This window comes from Mesoplodon bidens, assembly GCF_964165515.1.
Source record: "Mesoplodon bidens genome assembly, chromosome: 17".
NCBI lineage: Eukaryota > Metazoa > Chordata > Mammalia > Artiodactyla > Ziphiidae > Mesoplodon > Mesoplodon bidens.
Genome location: NC_138174.1, coordinates 51303936 through 51323663, shown reverse-complemented (window position 1 = coordinate 51323663; position 19728 = coordinate 51303936). Strand labels below are relative to the sequence as shown.

The following is a 19728-nucleotide window of genomic DNA, read 5'->3' as shown; positions in this document are numbered from 1 at the left end:
TGGCTCCTAAGTGGCTGTCACTGTCGGTGCCTGACACACTTATAGTCACAACAACAACAACAACAACAAAGTATGCGGAGGAAATTAAATCATATGGAAATCAATAGCATCTGACTGCTTCAAACAAATGTCTGTCACCGCGATTATTCATTCTCCAGGAACCTATTTATAAACCATGAAAGAAACAGGTTCTTGCCGCAAAAGACAGCACCTTCTGCATTTCTGTGTTATTTATACTGCACACAGAAGAATGCGCGGGCATAATTTAACATACAAATGCCCAGCTGTATACATTATATAACAGCTTGTTAGACGTCCCGGAGCGGAGGTGTGCCTAAGTAATGCGCATATATTCAGGGCTTGCGATGACGGTGAGGGTATGGAGGAGGGAGGGAAACCACCCAGGGGCTGGCGAGCATCTTGTCTTTCTCCCCCTAAAAGGTGCCTACCCTCAGACAATAGCTGGCCCTTTTGATCTTTCCAGACCCGCGATGGGAAAGGTGAGAAGTGCAGTGCGCATGTCCGGGTAGCTACAGGTGCATCACCTGCGCTGTCCTTGCTGGTGGTCACTATAAGAGCGGCTCCCACGCGCGGGTCGCGGCCGGGAGAGCGCGCGCGCGCGCGCAGACGCACGGCGCCGCCGAGAGGGAGAGCGCGCGTCAGATAGACGGAGACAGCTGATGCCTGTCAGCACGGCGGGCCCGCGAGCTCTCGCGAGAGCTCCCCGGACCGGCCGCGAGAATTGGGGCTCAGGTGTAAGAGGAGTGCATCCCGTCGGCGCACGGGGCTAGAGCTCTCGGAGAAGTGGGATCGCGAGGCCGGTGCGCGGCGGTCTGCGCGGTCAAAGCAGCGCCGGGCGGCAGCGGCGGCAGCAGAAGCAGCAGCGGCCCCCGGCGCGTCCGCCGCCTCCGCGCCGCCAGCCGCCGCGGCTGCAGCCTCCGAAGGGAGGCCGGAGGAGCCGGCGTGCGCACTTTCCCGCGGACTTTCGGAGTGTTTGTGGATTTACATGCCAAGCCATCAAGATGATGTCCATGAACAGCAAGCAGCCTCACTTTGCCATGCATCCCACCCTCCCTGAGCACAAGTACCCGTCGCTGCACTCCAGCTCCGAGGCCATCCGGCGGGCCTGCCTGCCCACGCCGCCGGTAAGCGCCCCATGCCCGCGGACCCGGCCCGCGCGCCCGCCCCCTCCCCGTCTCCGAGACGCTGCATGTCGGGTGCTGATGTGTGTACAGGTCCCGGTGCGGGGATTTGCGGGCAGGGAGTTTTAGAAGAGTCCCGCTGCGAGGCAGTCTTTGAACAGTGGCGCTTAGTGTCGTGTTCCCGTCGCCTCTGCCTCCGTGTCGGGCGCCGGCGATCGGAGTGGGGAGCGCTGGGGCCATGAGTCTCGATTTCCCTTCACTCTTTCCTGTTAATTTCATGCCTTGGAAAGGCGTTCTCTGTGCGTGTTCGGGTGCGTGACACGGGTCCCCAGCTGCGAGTTACATCTGCACTTCTTCTTTCCCCCTCCTTTTCCGTCTCCCACGCCCGTCCCCGGAATGTGTTCCTGTGTCCCCCTCTCCTCCGCATCTGCCCCTCTCCTCACACTCCCGTCCCTTCTCATCTGACCCCCTGTCTCGTCCCCAATGTGTCCCTATTCTGTCTTTCCCGGTCTCCACCATCCCCACCCTCGTCGTTATTATTTTGCTTGCTTTGTGTTTGCCTTTTGCTTGTCGTGCTTTCCGGCTTGTGTGTGGTTGTTCTGTGTTTTTGCTTCTTTTGGTTTTGTGGTTGTTGTTTTTTTGGTTTGGTTTGTGTCGCCTGCAGCTGCAGAGCAACCTCTTCGCCAGCCTAGACGAAACGCTGCTGGCGCGGGCCGAGGCGCTGGCGGCGGTGGACATCGCCGTGTCCCAGGGCAAGAGCCACCCGTTCAAGCCGGACGCCACGTACCACACGATGAACAGCGTGCCATGCACGTCCACGTCCACCGTGCCGCTGGCGCATCACCACCACCACCACCATCACCACCAGGCGCTCGAGCCCGGTGACCTGCTGGACCACATCTCGTCGCCCTCGCTCGCGCTCATGGCCGGCGCGGGCGGCGCGGGCGCGGCGGGTGGCGGCGGCGGCGCCCACGACGGCCCGGGGGGCGGAGGCGGCCCGGGGGGTGGCGGCGGCCCAGGCGGTGGCGGCCCCGGGGGCGGCGGCGGCCCGGGCGGCGGCGGCCCGGGGGGCGGCGGCGGGGGCCCGGGCGGCGGGCTGCTGGGCGGCTCGGCTCATCCGCATCCGCACATGCACGGCCTGGGCCACCTGTCGCACCCGGCGGCGGCGGCCGCCATGAACATGCCGTCGGGTCTGCCGCACCCCGGGCTGGTGGCGGCGGCGGCGCATCACGGCGCGGCGGCGGCGGCGGCGGCGGCGGCGGCGGCCGGGCAGGTGGCGGCGGCGTCGGCGGCGGCGGCTGTGGTGGGCGCGGCGGGCCTGGCGTCCATCTGCGACTCGGACACGGACCCGCGCGAGCTCGAGGCGTTCGCCGAGCGCTTCAAGCAGCGGCGCATCAAGCTGGGTGTGACGCAGGCCGACGTGGGCTCGGCGCTGGCCAACCTCAAGATCCCGGGCGTGGGCTCGCTCAGCCAGAGCACCATCTGCAGGTTCGAGTCGCTCACGCTCTCGCACAACAACATGATCGCACTCAAGCCCATCCTGCAGGCGTGGCTGGAGGAAGCCGAGGGCGCGCAGCGCGAGAAAATGAACAAGCCCGAGCTCTTCAACGGTGGCGAGAAGAAGCGCAAGCGGACTTCCATCGCCGCGCCCGAGAAGCGCTCGCTTGAGGCCTACTTCGCCGTACAGCCCCGGCCCTCGTCCGAGAAGATCGCCGCCATCGCCGAGAAACTGGACCTCAAAAAGAACGTGGTGCGGGTGTGGTTTTGCAACCAGAGACAGAAGCAGAAGCGGATGAAATTCTCCGCCACTTACTGAGGGGAATGGGAGGTACCGGGTGGGGCAGAGCGGGGAGCCGAAGGGGCATTTCGGGGGGCTTTCCCCGGGCCTGTTTCCCCTCGGATTTAGAGTGTCCGTTGTCCAGCTTGCATTTGGGGAGCCCCTCCTCGAGCGCTCGCTTCCACCTCCTCTCTGCTCTCCCTGCCCTTACCCTCCCCAGCCTAGAGGACTGGGGTGCCGGGTGTGGACACCAGAGAGAAGGGCGGGGGGAGAAGAGGGAGCATTTGTGAGAGTGGGGGAGTCGGGGGAAGGAAAGCGGAGAGTGGAGGAGGGGTTGTGAGGGGCAGGATGGCTCTGGGGGTGAGGGTGGGGGGAGACTCGGGAAGGGTAGGGAAATTGACTGTTTTTGACCAGAGACACTTATCAAAATCTCCTGGGGACCAAGGAGCTATGTACAAAAAAACCTACCAACCACCAAAAACTAGACAAATAAAGACAAACGAAAACAAAACAGAACAAAAGCAAAGAAAAAAATGCTTTAGAAATTTAACTCCGGAGAGTCGTGTTCTGCAGCTTCATTCCCCCCCTTCCTCCCCCACAAGGAAGAGAAAAAAGAGCACCACGTTATTACTGTCGCCCAGCCCTACACACAGGAACTGAGTCAAAGACCGAACACCAGACGAACCGGAAGGTGAAATTCTGGGTAGCAAAGTTAGTTGTTCTGTTTGTGTGTTTAATTTAATATTTCCTCTAAGTCTCACCTACACCCCATCCAAGTCCTCTTTGATTTATTTTCTCTTTTCCAATGAGACTCCGATGGCTACTCTCCATTGCCAGAAAGTGAGTAGGGGCACAGCTGAAAGGGGCGGCGGGTGGCTACTTGTTTAGGTGAAGTCCAAGTTTTCCAGTGACCCAGCCTATACTCCTGTGGCCTGATAGGTCAGATGGGGGTCTTTAGGGAGAGAGAGGCATAGTCTTTGGGCTGACTAAAAAGCAGAATTTAGAGGCTCCGAAATAAATATTTTATTCTAGGAAAATAGAACAATTTTAACCCGTTTTTTACTCTTTCCATTTTTGCTCTCATATCTAAGATCTAGAAGACAGACCATTTCAAACTAAGTTCCCCCCCCCACTCATAGAACTTGCTTGCCCTTTCATTTATTTTTCTGAGTGGCTTATTTTAAACTATCTACTTTTTTTCCCCCTGTTGATTCAAATAGATTGATGGGGTGGCAGACAGTAGGAGAGATACGCTGTCCCATTTTCTCCACAGAACAGGACCCATCTTGCTCTTCTAGGTCCCCTTTCTTCTCTCATTGAAATATTGAGAAGTTTCTGCTTTCACTTGGAGCAGGACTTGACTGTGAGAAAATCAACTAAATCCCAGATGAGAGGAAGACAGGTTTAAAGCCCTCCATTTATTTCAAAAGGGTCTGCATGTTGGGAGCGGGGGGAAGCAGAACAACTGTTTCATTATTATTATTATTAAATTATTATTATTATTATCCAAAAGTAATTTATTGCTGGGGATAAATGTTGGGTAGCAAGAACTTTAATTTGCACTATCAGTCTCCCAAATAGAAAATCATGTATAGTATTTCATAGTAATAATCAAGGTACTTTATGAACTACTGATGAATTAAAAAAAGAGGAAAAAGAATTGAAGGTGGTTAGGTAAAATGCCTGCTTGGTGCACAAGACACTCTTTTGATCTCGGGTGGAGATGGTTTATTACCATCCTTTAATAAGCACTAAAAAATTGAAAACAGAACAGATGAGAAAAGAAAAAACCTGCCATTTAACAAGACTGAAATCATGCATGATCTGAAAGGCGCAGAAAGAAACACAACTAGGTCTCACTCTGGTTAGGCATTATTTATTTAATTACATTGTATATCATTGTTTGCAGCGCAAACATTCTATGCATTTGAAACTGAGCACTAAACTGGGCTAGCTTTCTGGTAGACCGTTTTGTGGATAGTGTGATTTCACAGTCTACTGCCTGTTTTCACCGAAAACACAACATTCTTGTCATATTCTTGTATTTAGAGGAAAAGGAAAAAAGGAAGATTACTGTAAATATTTTCTTTAATGCACACACTCACACAGTGGTTACGAACTGCCAGTGTTAATCCTGAAATGCCTCACGGATTGATCTACCTGTCCATGTATGTCTGCTGAGCTTTTTCCTTGGTTATGTCTTTGCTCTATTATCTTTCCCTCCTCCCCACTTCTATCAGAACCACTTCTGTGCGCCAAAATACAACAGGGGGATATGTCCCAGTACACTTACAAATAAAACATAACTGAAAGAAGAGCAGTTTTATGATTTGGGTGCATTTTTGTGTTTATACTGGGCCAAAGTCCTGGGACAGCTGGTCAACAAATGAGACTCAATTCAACCAAAAATACAGGGAAGGGGAGGATGTTGAAAGGGAGGTGAAAAGAGGGGAAAGGATGAGAATGATGTATTTTTCTGCTGAATCAGAATTCACTTTCAGATAACTCATGTGAAAGCGGTGCTCTGAATAAAATGAATTCTCTATTAGTTGCCTGTGTTTATCAAAGTTTTCTTTTTTTTAACTGCAGAAACCCTTCAAGCACAGCCCTCGCTTCAGAGTGGTGGAAGGTAATAAATAACCACGCACTCTCCAAATATTTAAATCAAGGTTCGGTGCAGAGGCATTTGGAGGTTTGTATGTGTTGTTCTAGCCTAAAAACGTTTCTAAGAAAATGTTGAAACTAAATGACTTTTATTTGGAGGTTAACAGAAACCATCCACTGATCTGTCCAGCCATGGTGTCAAATGCCTCTGTTCATTTGGAACTTTAGTGTGCCACCTACTGCTCCAGAGGGATCAGAGATTCTCTGTTGGTGACCCGGCACTAGATCAGATGCCAAATGTAAAAAGTTTCTTAATAGCTGGGATTATATCTTCTGAAGTCATCCTACTTTAGCCAAATCTTTTTAATTTCACCGGCAAATCTGTGAAACAAAATGCCTGATGTTCAGAAAAGAAGAGTACATTTAAAAAGCTGTGATTTTAAACAATTGTTAATGTTTTAAAAAAAGCACTAGAGGTATTTTTAAAATAGATCTCTTCCATCAAAATTGATTTGTTTCTGTTGTTATTAACTTGAAATGTCATCGAAGTTTTAAATAAAATACATTTGTTTTTAAAAAATACCGTTATTTTATAGAAAAGTATGACCGGATTTCATTGTTGGAGAACCAGGAATGAACAAATAAACAGATTTACAAAGGCTGTTTTTTTAAAAATAACTGCCCCGAACGGAAATGTTGCAGGCAAATATATTTGTATTATATAATGATGACTAATGTATGTAATAAGAACCTAAGCATTTGTTTTGTATTAAGTAAAATCCTTACCAAATAAAGAGAAGACAATATTATGTTAATAAAACAGATTATGAAAATACATGCTTTGCAGAGTTTCCTATTTTACGTAGTAGGAAGCTGTGCAAAACAAAACAGGAAATGCCTTGCTGTCTAGTGACTGAATGTGTGTACTGCCTGAAGGAATATTAAGACTATTCTAAGATACCTTTAACTGTCAATTCATGAACAAACAAATGAACAAGCTAACAAACGTCCTCCTGGAGAGAGTGCTAAGGCCTGCTACTCAGTGGTAGTTAACCTTTCAAAGTTTTCTGGTTCTGAAGAACGGAACTTCAAGTGAATTCTGGCACTAGTCAGTGGGCGGAAATAGCGTGGCTCCGGTCCTTTTAAATAATCTCCAAATAAGTTGGAGAGGGAAAATTGTGCTCTGTTTGCATTTCAGCTTCTCAGGAAATGCAGGCGGTGGTGGAGTAGGAAAGGCAAAAGAAAAGTAAGCATAAAGTGCATCTGCCACGTTTAAGCCACCCATTCGTTTTAAATTTTCTCTTTTCCCCAGTCCTAGCTGCGGGTCCCGCTACTTCTGTGGGTCTAGGAAATGATGTCCTCAAGACGCTTCAACTAACTTCTTAATAGATTTTTGTTTAATGCGTGTTCTGAAATTGCTCTCAACTTCGATTACACCCTCACAAATAAACCGTAGGCACCCACTGCCGTGATTGTATCGACTTTTAATTTCTTGTGGTATTAAGATAACTTCGGTCCCGTTCCTACACTTGGCCGCGCCAAGAGAGGACAGGGCGCCCTGGGCTGAGGACTCACCTGGCCAGCTCCCGCCCTCAGCCCCTTGCCCCGTCTCCCCGGTCTTTCCGCCAACCTTGCCTGAAGCATCCCTACCCCATCTTTCACTTGGATGGGCTTTCATAGTCGAATCCGTGAGGTAGGAATTGTGACTTCTGACCTGGCTAAAAGCAGCGTTCCCCACCCCATTCGAATGGCCTTGGTGGCCCGCGAGGTGATAAAGGTGACGACCACAATTATTCTCTGGTGTGGTTTTGCTGATGGGTGTTACTAACTGCCGCTGCAGTCTTAGCCCCAGTCCTCGCGATCGGTTCCAGAGGAGAACGCAAGCTTAATTGATTTTTAAAAAATAGCAGCCGAATTCTAAATCTCACGGGGGGCCTCTTTCCCACCTGCGAGATAAGCCTTGTCGCAATAATTACGTTATTTAATATTTGATCAAACCTTTGCGCCACCGCGGCGGGAGGGGCCGGGCCGCCTCACGCCCTCCGGGGGCAGCGGGCAGGCGGCTCGGCCCGAGCCGGACCGGGCACGTGCGGCGGGGGCGCGCGGCCGCCCCGCTCGGGTTGGCTTGCCCTTTGAATAATTCATGGCCTGAGGATTCTGGAAATTAATAAAATGAATGATAACAAGAAGCTAATTAAAAACTTTCCTAATTGTTGTCAAGTCAGCCTGGTGAAGAGATTGGGCAGCCCTCCCTCTCCCACTCCCCGAAATCCGGGGCTCCGTAGGGCGGGGCGCGGGCCCGGAAGCGCCTTGAAACTGAAGCGGCCGAACACTCCTGCGGCTCCCGGAGTGATTTCGGAGACGGCCTCGTGGTGCTGCTCCCTCCCCTCCAGTCTCTCAGGCTAGACTTCGGACTTAGGAGCGGGTGCCGTTTCAAACCACAGGCAGAGCTGACTGGGTCAGAATCTGCAGCCAGGAGAGGAACAGCCCTCCCCCGACCAAGGCAAGGTTCCTGACCCCCTGGAAACGCCCACCCAACCCTGGCCGCCCGCGCGGGGAAATCCCAGCGCCCTAGGCGTGCGAGCCGCGGCCCAGCGACCAGGTACGCTGGGTCTGTGCCCCTCCGCCGCCTGCCGCGACTCGCGGCCCGGAAGCTTCCAGCTGCCGGGGGCCTCAGCTCCTCTCGGACGGTGGGACAGCTACCGCCTACCGGCCCTGGCCGGGGCTTAGCCAGGCCGTGGATGACGGGAGCGGTCAAACGCCCGAGTGCCCAGCGTCCGGCGCGCGTGCGCAGGCGTGACCGGCGGAGTGCGGACCGCTGGGAGCGCCGCGCGTACTGGGCGCGCTCCGAGTGCGCACGGTGCGCGCCGAGCTCGCGCAAGCGCGTTTTGCGTGCGGCGTCACCTCGGAGGATTGAGCTGGAGTTCCGCAGCTGGTAATTAAGCGCTCCCGAATGTTCTTTCCCACCCTGTAAGGGCTTCTGAGGGCGTCCTGCCAGAAGAGGGAATGGACTAGTATCTCGCAGAGGTTAAAAATACTCCCCTCCCCACAGTTTGCCTACGTCAACAGACGTCCTAAACACCACAAAACTTAACAAAACTGGTTGACGTTTTTTGGCAAGAACTGGGAGCAATAAGGTCTCGGCTTTTGTTTTGTTGTTAGGGTGCACACCAGCAAAGCCTTGCTACGAATTTGACCTTATACCTGGCGTGGGAGGAAGGCTGGCCGCTGGTCGTTAGTCCCGGGGAATTCCGTAGAGTCCTGGATCGCAAAACGGAGGATGAAAATCTCGGTTTCGAGAGAAGCTGGCAAAGCTCAAGCCAGGGGACCAGTGTCCTGCTCCTGCAGCCCCAGGGGTGGGGCTAGGAGCGCCTGTCTCCCATCCGTTGCCCCAAGCCCAAGGGCCCCGGAGGTCGCTTCTTTCCGATTTAGAAAGCGCAGAGAATGGGAAAAAAGAAGAAAAACTAAAGAAGCCTGGAGAGGTGGCAAAAGGAGGGATGGAGAAGGAAGAGAGGCAGACTCCTTGCATTGATTAGGTAAAGCGAATTACAAACCAAAGTTTGGTAACTCTTGACACCTGGCTTCAGTGAAGCATAATGCACACAAACTTTTGTAGGCATGGGTCAGAATAAAACAAAGTGTTGACAATTTCCAGCCGCGGAAATTCTCTTACACCAGTCTTTCCCTACCCCCGCCCCGCCCCCGCCAAGTGTTGACAATAAACATTTAATGAAGGCTGGGACCCGGCTGTCTCCCGCCAGTGTCTGAATACTTTAAGCAGACCATTAGCACGTCTTCTTCCACTTCAAACATCGCGCGCTACACTCTAACATTATATATATATATATATATACACATATATATATACACACACAAAGTGTGAGACAAATAGTATGTTTATACGAATATCTTAAGTGGTGTGCAGTAGTTCTGATACCCCTGTACATATTAACAGAAACCAACGCATTGTAGAATACTCGCGCTTAAAAAACTGTTAAATATAGTTAATGCAATATTAATCGCCCTTTGGTGATATAAAATGCAATATTTTCAGGCAGCTATCGAGCTTTTCTAGAAGAAGAGCTGATGAAAAGAGTCACAGCTGAATAGTGGAGAGAGAAAGCCCGGTATTTATTGCTTTTGTTTGGCTTTTGGCTACAGAGACAGGAACCTTCTAATGGGGTAAGGACATTTATTTTATCTGCAATCTATTGCTGCTAGAGCAGGGGCGGCAGATGGGGCTGGTGCGATAGTCACAGTGTAATTTAGAGCGAATCCTAATAACTAATAATGATTTATGTTAATTTTGATCACTTATGCGACTTTACCAAAGCGTTGTGATGAAAGAAAGGGAAAGCAAGAGAACCAGAACGTGACAAGGAGCTCTGAGGCTGAGATTGGAGCTCAGCTATCCTGCTTAAAATGTGTTTTATGAGTTAGCAATGGAAAAACAGGCATTTTAAAAAGCAGGTAGGATCCATTTGACTCTGAGCAGAGGTGTCTCCCAGGGGCTTTCATTTCTTCTGAAAAGATACCTAAATGAGAGGGACTCTGGCGCCTTTGAGCGGGAGTCTCTTTTATCGCAGTTTTAAAGAAAAAGATGTGGTTTCCATTGTTTCATTTGCTTATATTCAACTAAGAGGTCTTGTGTGTGTATGTATGTGCACGCTTGTGTGTGTGTGTGTGTGTGTAGGGGAATCAAGTGTGTGAGAGGCGTTAGAGCGCGCCGGGGTCTTCCTTCCAAAGTGTAATCTGAGCCCGAGGTTTGAAATCAGCCTTAGCGCCTATGAGCAGGCTCTCGTCGTACACTGTCGCCACGCCTTATGCAAAAGTTTTATTACTGCGTACTTAAGCAAGTTGCCTTTCTCGCTTCCCATCTAATATTTGTTTGTCTAGAATCAACTTTTGGGAAGCTCTGCCTTCTCTGCCTCCCGTCTTTCCCCTCCCTCAGGGGATCCCAGGGCTTTTAAACTTAAAAGTGCTTCCCCTCTCCCCATCCTCCTGGTTAAGTGGCACGGGTTCAGAACCCCAGGGGCTGCCAACAGGACGCAGTTCTGCACGGGAACAGGCGATTTTCTGCTGCCACGCGGTGCATTGCGGAGGGTCGGAGCGATTTTGAAAGGGAGGGTGCGCCTTGCTCGTGGCAATTTACTTTTTCGGTTACCTTTTGCGCGTTTCAACGCCTCAAGGCTATAGTTTGAAAGTAAGACAGCATCAAAGCACCTCCTTATTAGCTCTGTATTTGAGAAATCCGAAGATGAAACTACCTAAAAGGTTTAATAGGGCGGAACAGCATTTATTTGCCAAGCTAACAGTCAGAGTACAGTTCAAAAGGGGTACAGTGGTTTATCAGCAGGAGGCTGGAAGGAGAAGAACGTTGGGTAAAGGGAATTTCAAGCTTCAGTTACGGCGTTGAAGTGAATTAAATAAGCTTCAAGTGGGATGTCTGCTTTGATTTTGAGTATCATCTCCCTCGCCAAAAATTTATACATACGTACATGTGTATATATATTTCTGCATATATATACATCCTAGAGGCTTACTCCCCCTTTCAGAGTTGTTGCCAAGACTTTATTTGCAACTTTTAGGTTTTGTAGAGCAATAATAGTTATCTTTCTAGGGATTTGATCGCCAATCTATTTAAAATATAATCTTTTAAAATCCAAAGTTTCATTATTTTTTCCCCTTCTTATTTTAAGGCTACAGATGTAAAAATGCACTTAATTTCTTCTACTAGGGAAAAACGTCAAGCTACATGATTAAGAGCTGTTTCTTTCCTAAATATTATGCTGTATTTTGTTTTCACTTTTGAGTCATCTCTATCAGTAAGTGTACTGTTATTGTACTGTTAATATTCCTGGTATAAAGAGAACTTTAAACAAAATAAACCTTTAAACAAAATAAATCCAGGCAGCTAACTTTGCCTGTTCACTGATAATGCTCAGGAACTGGTGTGTGTTTGTGAGCTTGAAGCTGCGCCTCCACGTGCACATCCACATACAAACAGATTCTTACTGTGTTGTACTAAGTACAGTTTTTACTATTTGTTGTTGTTGAGTGTAGTGGAGTCTTGTTTCTAAACTTTATTCTGGTTTTGTCCCAGTGTTTCAGGGCCAGAAGCAACTCCCTTAAAATTGAAGTCTGGTGCATTATTGAAACTCTCTATCAAACAGCTCTGGGGTGCAGCCTTTCTGAACACACTGGCTCTAGATGAGGTCTGACTGTCTGACTGCACATAAGCCCCTAATATGTTAATGGCCGTAGGGGATGCCTAAGGTACTATCTCAAGCTGCTTCGCACACCATATGTCAGGCCGTTAGCCACATGGATCTATTAATCAAAAAGAGCTGGAGAGGGAGAAGAGGGTCTTTGAAAGGGTGCGAGAGCAATGGGGGAGGGGGGAGAGGGAAAGAGAAAGCATTTAAAACCCCCATCATTTTTGTTTCTTTTATTAAAAAATGAACAAAAATAACTAAAGAAGGCTCAATCACTGAAGATTTCCTTTCTGTCAAGTTAAAGATGGTTTATAAATCCCTACCAAAAGAACTCGAATAGCATCTGATTCTTTTAAAATAGAAGGCAATTTTACCTGGAGGGTCCTGTTTAGGGTTCCTTTATTGCGAAACTTTTATAAGCAAGACTCCTGATACAAAAAGTTGTTTTTGTTACGTAGGTTGTTTTGTAGATGAGCTTTATTAAAAGTAGTAGGGGAGGTGGAATGAGGCAAATGTGTGTTTAGGGGATGGAAGGGGGGCTGTGGAGGGAGATGTCTGGAGGATTTGTAATGAATACATAATTCATCAATATGTATCTGCACTGACAGTAGAGTTTGCACCGCCTTTAGTTCTTCTGATAGTAAATGTAAACTGTTTATATTTTTATCCCTTCTTTTAAGCTGGCTTTATGATAAATGAAACTGCAGAGTCTACAGGGTACAGAAAGTATTTAATTCTTTTAGGAGGAGAGGAAATGGGAAAACACTTAAAACTCCCATTCTTTCTCACTTCTGCTTTATTTAGAATGATCTCTTCCCCCTTGAATGTTTAAAAATAATTTTGGTTAGATAAATACTTCAGAAAGTTTACACAGCCTTAGAATTGACTATGTACTCAACATGGAGATGGCATACACGAATAAGTACATTAAGTCTATAAGAAAAATTTAAATTTTTTTCTTGAAGTGGTGAATATGTTTGTCATGTGCCACAAACTTAGCATTTTTAGGGAAATCAAATGAAAGTATTGATTTTAAAATGTCAGAACTCTCAGAAACAGAGCAGTGAAAGCAAAACATGTAGGGACTTAGATTTAAAAGTTATGTTCTTTTCATGTGTTACCTAGGGATAGAGAAAATATAAAAGCAAATGTTCATTCAAGTATTATTATTTTCTAAATTGATAGTCCGTGATTATGAACCATATGAAGACTCAATTTCTGGATTATAAATTTTAAATTTACAATCTGTAATTAATGATACAATTTAGGAAAGAATACCCTTGAATATGATTTTTAATGTTATAGTAGGCTTATTCTAAAAAGTGTTTATAGGATAATGGAATGACTGAAAAATTTATTCATCTTAGGTTTTTAAATATATATATATATATATATATATGCAAGTGATTGACTATATATATTTGAGAACATAGATTATTCATCCATTCCACAAATCCTCTGTCATTAACATAGATTCATAGTACTCTATTATATTGGACTTGGAGAAGAGAGGGCCAGCAAAATGTTCTTATTTATGATTTAAAGATACCTTAAAGAAGATACTTGTGAGATTGTGCTCAATAACAAACAAGAATCATGTAAATGACATCTGTTACATTATTTATAGGATGTAAGTGGAGTACTTTGTACTGTATATTAGATTGGATGTGTTAAATATTTTTTATTTTCACAAATACACCTATTTGTGTTTATATAGAACTAAGCTCTTAGTTACAAGAAAAGGTTAACATTGGTAGGTGCCTTTAATTAAAAACACCAGTACATTAGGTTGTTTGGTTTGTCTGGAAAATCATCTGTAACTCTTTCAGTAAAAGGAAACAAACAAAACATTTAAAACATAATTGTAGAGAATTATATTGTAGAGAACTGCAGTCAATCTGTAAATATGAGGGGTTCTAAAGCACTATATTTCATCCAGGAGATGATGAATACATAAAGACAGATCATCCTGAATCTCAAGAGTAGCTGCATACAGAGAAACACTTATTATCTTTAAATTTTGGTGCATGCCACACGAGCCTTCATTTCTTTCCCTGTAGTTAAAACATAGCCCATATATCTGTCGCATTGGGTTTCCAAAGACTCGTAACTTAATTCCTTCAGGCTATTCATCAGCACAGTAATTAAACTAGCAAATGGATGTAAATAAAGTGAAATTGGTTTCATGACAGATGAGGCGAAGAGGCCTCTGACATGAAACAAGGCAGGACAATAATGATTTCGGCAGCATTGGGCTATGGAAGGAACCCCAGCTGGATTTATTAGGTGCTGCAAGTGATTTGCTGGAAGCGGGCAAGACATGAGCACTCTTTAATTTGACAGGAATTTTGCATCCTAAAGAGCATATTGAAATATAAATCCAGAAACAAGTTCAGGCAAACTGTAAACAGATGTATTATTGGACTGAAGGTACTATTCAATATTAAAAAAGGAAGAAGAATAGAGAACTACAACCTGACCCCCGCCCCGTAGAAGAGCTTAAATTGCATAACTTATTACCTAATCCTAGGAAGTGACAAAATAATTATGAAACATTCTTTTCTGCTTATGAATTCTATTGCTACTTCAGGGCTAGCAATTTTGTGTTTCCAGGTTTATTTACTTGGGAAAACACCTAATACTATGGATGATTTAAAAACCAGCATGATAGAAACATCTGTAGAAATTATGGATACATGCATACCTGGGAGGGGAATGTGACAAACTGGGAGAGAAGCCCAGATGGGCAACTTATTTTACAGAGTGCAATTATTACTGCATTTAAATAAAATCTGGGATAAAGATCTGGTACCAGCTTGTTGCCTCTAGCGGTGTGTGCCTGGATACCCAGAAAGTGCATTTCTAGCTACAGAGAGAATTGTCTTAAGCCCTTGATCGGACGAAGCTTTAAAATCAAATATAGATTTGTCCTGGCAAAATAAGCAGTTCCATAGATTAGGGGGAGCCAAACTATAGCCGAAAATTGAGAAACGAGAAGGAGAAGGTGCAAGGAATGAGTTCTTGGCTGGCTCAACAAGACTTAAATGGAAATTGAGTCACCAATTCCATTACAATAAGGCAGTCACACATAGAATAAATAAAAGGCAGATTTTCACACTAGGAGCAGATTAGCCCCTTTCACCACGAAAAGAGGAGAAAAGAACTGCTTTACACTTAAATGTAATCTCAATTATTTAAGCCCCTTTTCAAGAGGAGCAAAAGCCTCCATGAGTGGTGCCCTCCCTTCCCACAAGATTCACGCAGGATTTTCAGCACCGTGACCAGCTCCCGGGAGGCGGGGGAGGGGTGGCAGCGGGTCGGGGCGGGGCAAGGGAGGAGGGTGGGGGGTAGACGTTAACCCAGGAAAGGTGAAATCTAAATACTCCTGAAATTCTTCAGGCGGTTTAATTATTTAGCAGTGGATTCGGATCCACCAGTGGGATACTAATGTGGCCCAAGTCCTCAATTTTTTTGGAAAGCTGTGTTTTAAAAAGAGATTGGGGGGGAGGGAGAGTAGGTTGTTAAAACTCTTAATGAAAATAAGATCTTTTAAAAACTAAACTAAACACCCACTGCACGCCCACTATTAGAAAATAGTGGGTGACTTTCAGGCCACGAAGGAATTTACAATGAAACTCAGTTGGCTTTCTCCCTGAGCCTGTCCTTTTTTTTTTTTAACAGAAAAATATGCCTAATTATTTTACAGTTCTTTTCCAATCGCTAGGCATAGGCAAGTCCTTTAATTATAATACAGTCTGAATATGGGGAGCATATGGAGGAGAATGTCAAGAAGAGGGTGCCAGGGGCAGATCCTCAGAAATCTGTATTCATTTCGGGCTCTTATTTGTTCAGTAATCTCTACCATCATAACTAAATCTTGAAGCACTGATGTAGTTCGAGTTGTTGTTGACTTAACGTCAAAATTCAATCACTGGGGGTTTTGCATCGGCCGGGCTACTTATTTGTCTAATAAATCCGTCATTTTGTAAGAAAAATATTTGAGCAGCCGTACTTGACCTCTTGGTATCCACAAGTCACATTTATTTCTCCCAGTTTACAAATGCAAAATCGAGATGATCATCTAATGCCTGGAGGAACTGTGTTGATTTCTGATTGGATTTTAGATGGAAATGTCTATTTTAAATACCTTGTGATTAAATTGTACATATAATAGAATCCATGCATTTTAAGCTGATTCCTGCTTGGAAACTTAACAACCTGCACTGCTAGTCACACGGACCGATGCCAAAAAAAAAAAAAAAAAAAAAAAATCCCACAAAATATCAAACCCACCTTTTCCAAACATACACTTAACTTCAGTATCAATTTTAAGACTTTATTAAAACCAGAGTCTTATTTTTTCTTAAAGTAGTTCTCTTATGGATGGATTTTTTTTTTCCCCCAGAAAATGTTATAATTCCTGGAGGGTAGTGCTTCATTATCCCAATCCCAGGGACAGCACATATAGGAGAATTCATGGCTAGCACTTCAAACTCGGGGCTGCAGTTTGGAGTGTACTGCTACACTGTAGCTCAAGTCCAAGGAAATCCACATCTCCATTTGTGAATTTTATTAGTCAAGGAAAAGAATGTGTTATGTTTGGTTAAATTAATTTTATTCTTCAGAATAACAATGTGTTTGGAGATTGCTTGAAAATATTTGTTCCACCCATCTCGTACGGGATCTCCTTTTAACACCTTTTAGTGCAAGGCCCCTTCACAACTCAAGAATCTTTCTAAAATCTTTGGCTAAGGCACAACGGTCCATTCGAGAGAGTTTCTCTGTGTAGCGTTGGGGAGAACGAGTCATCACCAGGACCCCTTCTGTTGTGGCAAAGGGCTTGACTGAAAGGAGACGTCTTCAGAGTTAGACTGGAGAACTGATTTTGTCAGTTGGTCATGAGACCGGGCTAACTGAGGCCTCAGAAACCTGGAACAACCGAACGCATGCATTTATCCACGAGGCGTGTCCTGCACATGCAGTCCCACCCGCTTGGCGGGGATGGGTGGGGTGTATTCTGGTCGCACCTTGGCTGAGGGAGGAACAGGACCTGGCAACCCACTCAACGCCTTTGTTTTGCACCCCTTTTGCTTTCTTGCTGCGGGGCCTTCGTGTGTGTGTGTGTGTGTGTGTGCGCGCGCGCGCCCGCGCTCTATTTAATACCTGGGAGATGTGTAGAGAAGTGTTGCTTAAGCTTGTTTGTATCTGAAACTGTCTTGATGGTTCGACCCTGTATACAAGAGAATTCAAGCCCTAAGTTGCCATATAGGGGGAGGGTCCCTGAGCCCCTGCCGCCTATGCCCTTGCTCTGCCCTGCGTTTCACTCCCGCGGAGCCCCGCTTGGGTACCGCCTGAGTTTGGTGTTCGTACTTTTCCTTCCCTGCTCAGTTTACGCTCGGGATCCCCGCCCCCCGCCCCCCCGCCTTCGGCTTCTCTACGGTGGTGATGAGAAGGGTGCTCTTCTCAAACGTCTCGGTGCTCCCCTGCCCGGGCCGCCTGGGAGCTGGATCCCGGCGTCTACGCAGGGCAGGGCTAGCGGGTGGCTTGCGGCCTCCGGGATGGGACGGTCCAGCTAGGGCAACCCTCCGAAGGGAGTTCGGCTCCTCGCCTGGAGCGAGTGTCCGAATGTGCTCCTGCTTTTGCTCGTTTCCCCCCTGAGACCTGTAGTGGTCGCTAGTGAGCAGCGGGTTTCCTGCCTCAACTTGCAGTGATCGTGCACTCCTAGAGCTCAGTAGGTGCCTGTTACTGACCAGTCAGTCCTAGGGGAAGGCAGCTGGGATCCGGGAAACTCTTCCCGTCGTAGTGTGCAGTGTTCATTTCTGAGCCTTCCTCATAAACATTTCCCTTCCATTTCCAAACCAGCCCTCCCAAACACTGATTACTTCATTTTCCTCTGATAGGACCTTAAGGCATTTCAGGTATTCAGAAAGACATTGAAAAACAAAACAAGACAATAAAAACAAAAAACAATTCTCAACTCCAGGCCCACCCTTCTCTGTGAGAGCAACAGTCTACAGGACTCCACTCCCGGTTCCAAGGCTCGTGGAGGATGGAAGGACCAGATTATGTCTCTTTGTGGTTTATGCCAGTGGGTCCGGCTGGATTGAAGTTCTGGTTATGAGGAGGTGAAGGAATCATTCTTTAGTATGTGATGAAACCGGTCAGACTGAATTGGCAAATTTGTTCAAGATCTGTTTCTGTTATGAAAACGTACTGATGGGGCTTTCTGAGCCATTACTCTGTCCTGTTCTTTTGCCTCACTCCCGTCCGTCCTTGTCCCAACTTCCCCTCAGTTCTTGAGAGAAACGGTAAGGAGGTGTTCCTGGTGCTCTTGGGCTGTCTCCTAGTTGATTCTCTATTTTGCCTTCAGCTGTGGAGATTCTGAGGGGACTTTATTCCTTGAGTGTGGTTAGGCTAGGGAGACAAGGCAAGTGTCTAGGAAGGCCCAACTCCCTGGGCTTCGGTGCTAGACAAAGTTTGCTCAGCTCTCCTTTTGGCTTTCAGATTCTTCTCCATCCCCTGGAATGTTGGAGAAAGGACTTCTACATTTCCATTGGTTTCCTTTAGTTCTTTCCAGAGTCAGTCACTCTATCAGAAGCTGGAATTAAGTGCAAGAAGGTAGTTGTGACAGGTGGGATAGTTAGGAGATAGATGAGGGCAAAATGTTTCAGAGAGAGATATATTTTTAAATGCAGATGATCCTACACTTACAAATGTATTAGACATCATTTCTCAGAGGAACCTTTGGAGTATTTAAAAATACTCAAGACTTCTACTTATAGGGTTTTGAAGTTAGCTTTCACCTGCATGAAGTACTGACAAGTTTGTGAACTTTTTAATGAGAACAAAACTGGAGTGAAAAGGAGGAAGTACTTTGGCAGTTTAAAAATATTAATGTTAGCTTGTGGAAATAGATATACTACACTGTAGTTATTAACAACTTATAAAATCTTAAATCAATACAAATTAATTTAATTATGATTTGTAATCACATTATGCATGATCAATTTGAAATACTACATTAAAAATAATTAGTGCTGGGCGCCATCGCTTGTCACTCCCCTAGTAGCTTAATAAAAAGGAATGTCATGTATCACCTTTGGGTTAAACCTGTAAATTAGGATAAATGCTTGTTTTCCAATAAAAATGTGGTAAAATAATTGTACTTTTAATAGACATTTTTATGTCTGAGTTGTGAATGTATAATGGATTTGGGGGAATAGTATTATTTTTTTTTTCATGGACCTTGTTAAGTATTTATTAGGGTTGATTGAGCTGTCAGTGTTCTTTTCAGGATCAGACCTCGAGGATTTGAATGAAGACTAACTTTTATGTAAAAATATCATGCTGTCCTCGAAGCCTGTGCCAAGAGGTCACTGCAGATGGAGGTCCTAACTTAGCATAATGGGTTTAACATCTCCATGACATCATCAGGGAATCTGAAAGGAGTCTAAGGATAATCAGAGTGGTCATTCAGAAGGACAGTAAATATTTTATGAGGATATATAGAAGACAGGAAAGATGGTCAGAAAGGTGATTCGAAGCTCCTTAGTTTTCTGTGAAAGAGGCTTCTCAGTTACTCAAAGTTAAAAGAGCCACTGCATATTCTTATATTAGTGAGACCCTTTCCAGACGCTCGGAATAGGACCCAGATTCGGTCCTATTTTTTGTTTGTTTGCTTTTTGTTTGTATATGATTATTTTTGTTTCCTGAACTCTTCGTATTTTGTCAAGCCACCTGTATTTATCCTTTATATGCTTGCAAACAGGAATACACATCCATTATTCCTGGGACTATTTTAGTTTATTGATTTCCCAATATTATCTAGCTCTGCAAGACAGGTTCTTTACTTTTACGGTGATAATTGAAATTACCAGAAGCATATCAGAAGTGCTTGTGAATTAGATGAATTCAGTAAACTCTATTAATTATTTGTTTTATTTTTTGCCCTTTATTAAATTTAATATTTGAATTCTTATATTACTACAGG

General features: G+C 45.9%; 1 protein-coding gene across 1 annotated transcript; it reads left to right on the top strand.

Annotated features, from left to right (window-relative positions):
• Positions 1 to 1022: 1022 nt before the first annotated feature.
• Positions 1023 to 2958, top strand: POU4F1 (POU class 4 homeobox 1; the record flags this gene model as incomplete). Its single annotated transcript, XM_081214859.1, has 2 exons — positions 1023 to 1145; positions 1807 to 2958. The coding sequence occupies 2 exons, from the start codon at positions 1023 to 1025 to the stop codon at positions 2956 to 2958; spliced, it is 1275 nt and encodes a 424-aa protein (XP_081070985.1).
• Positions 2959 to 19728: the final 16770 nt, after the last annotated feature.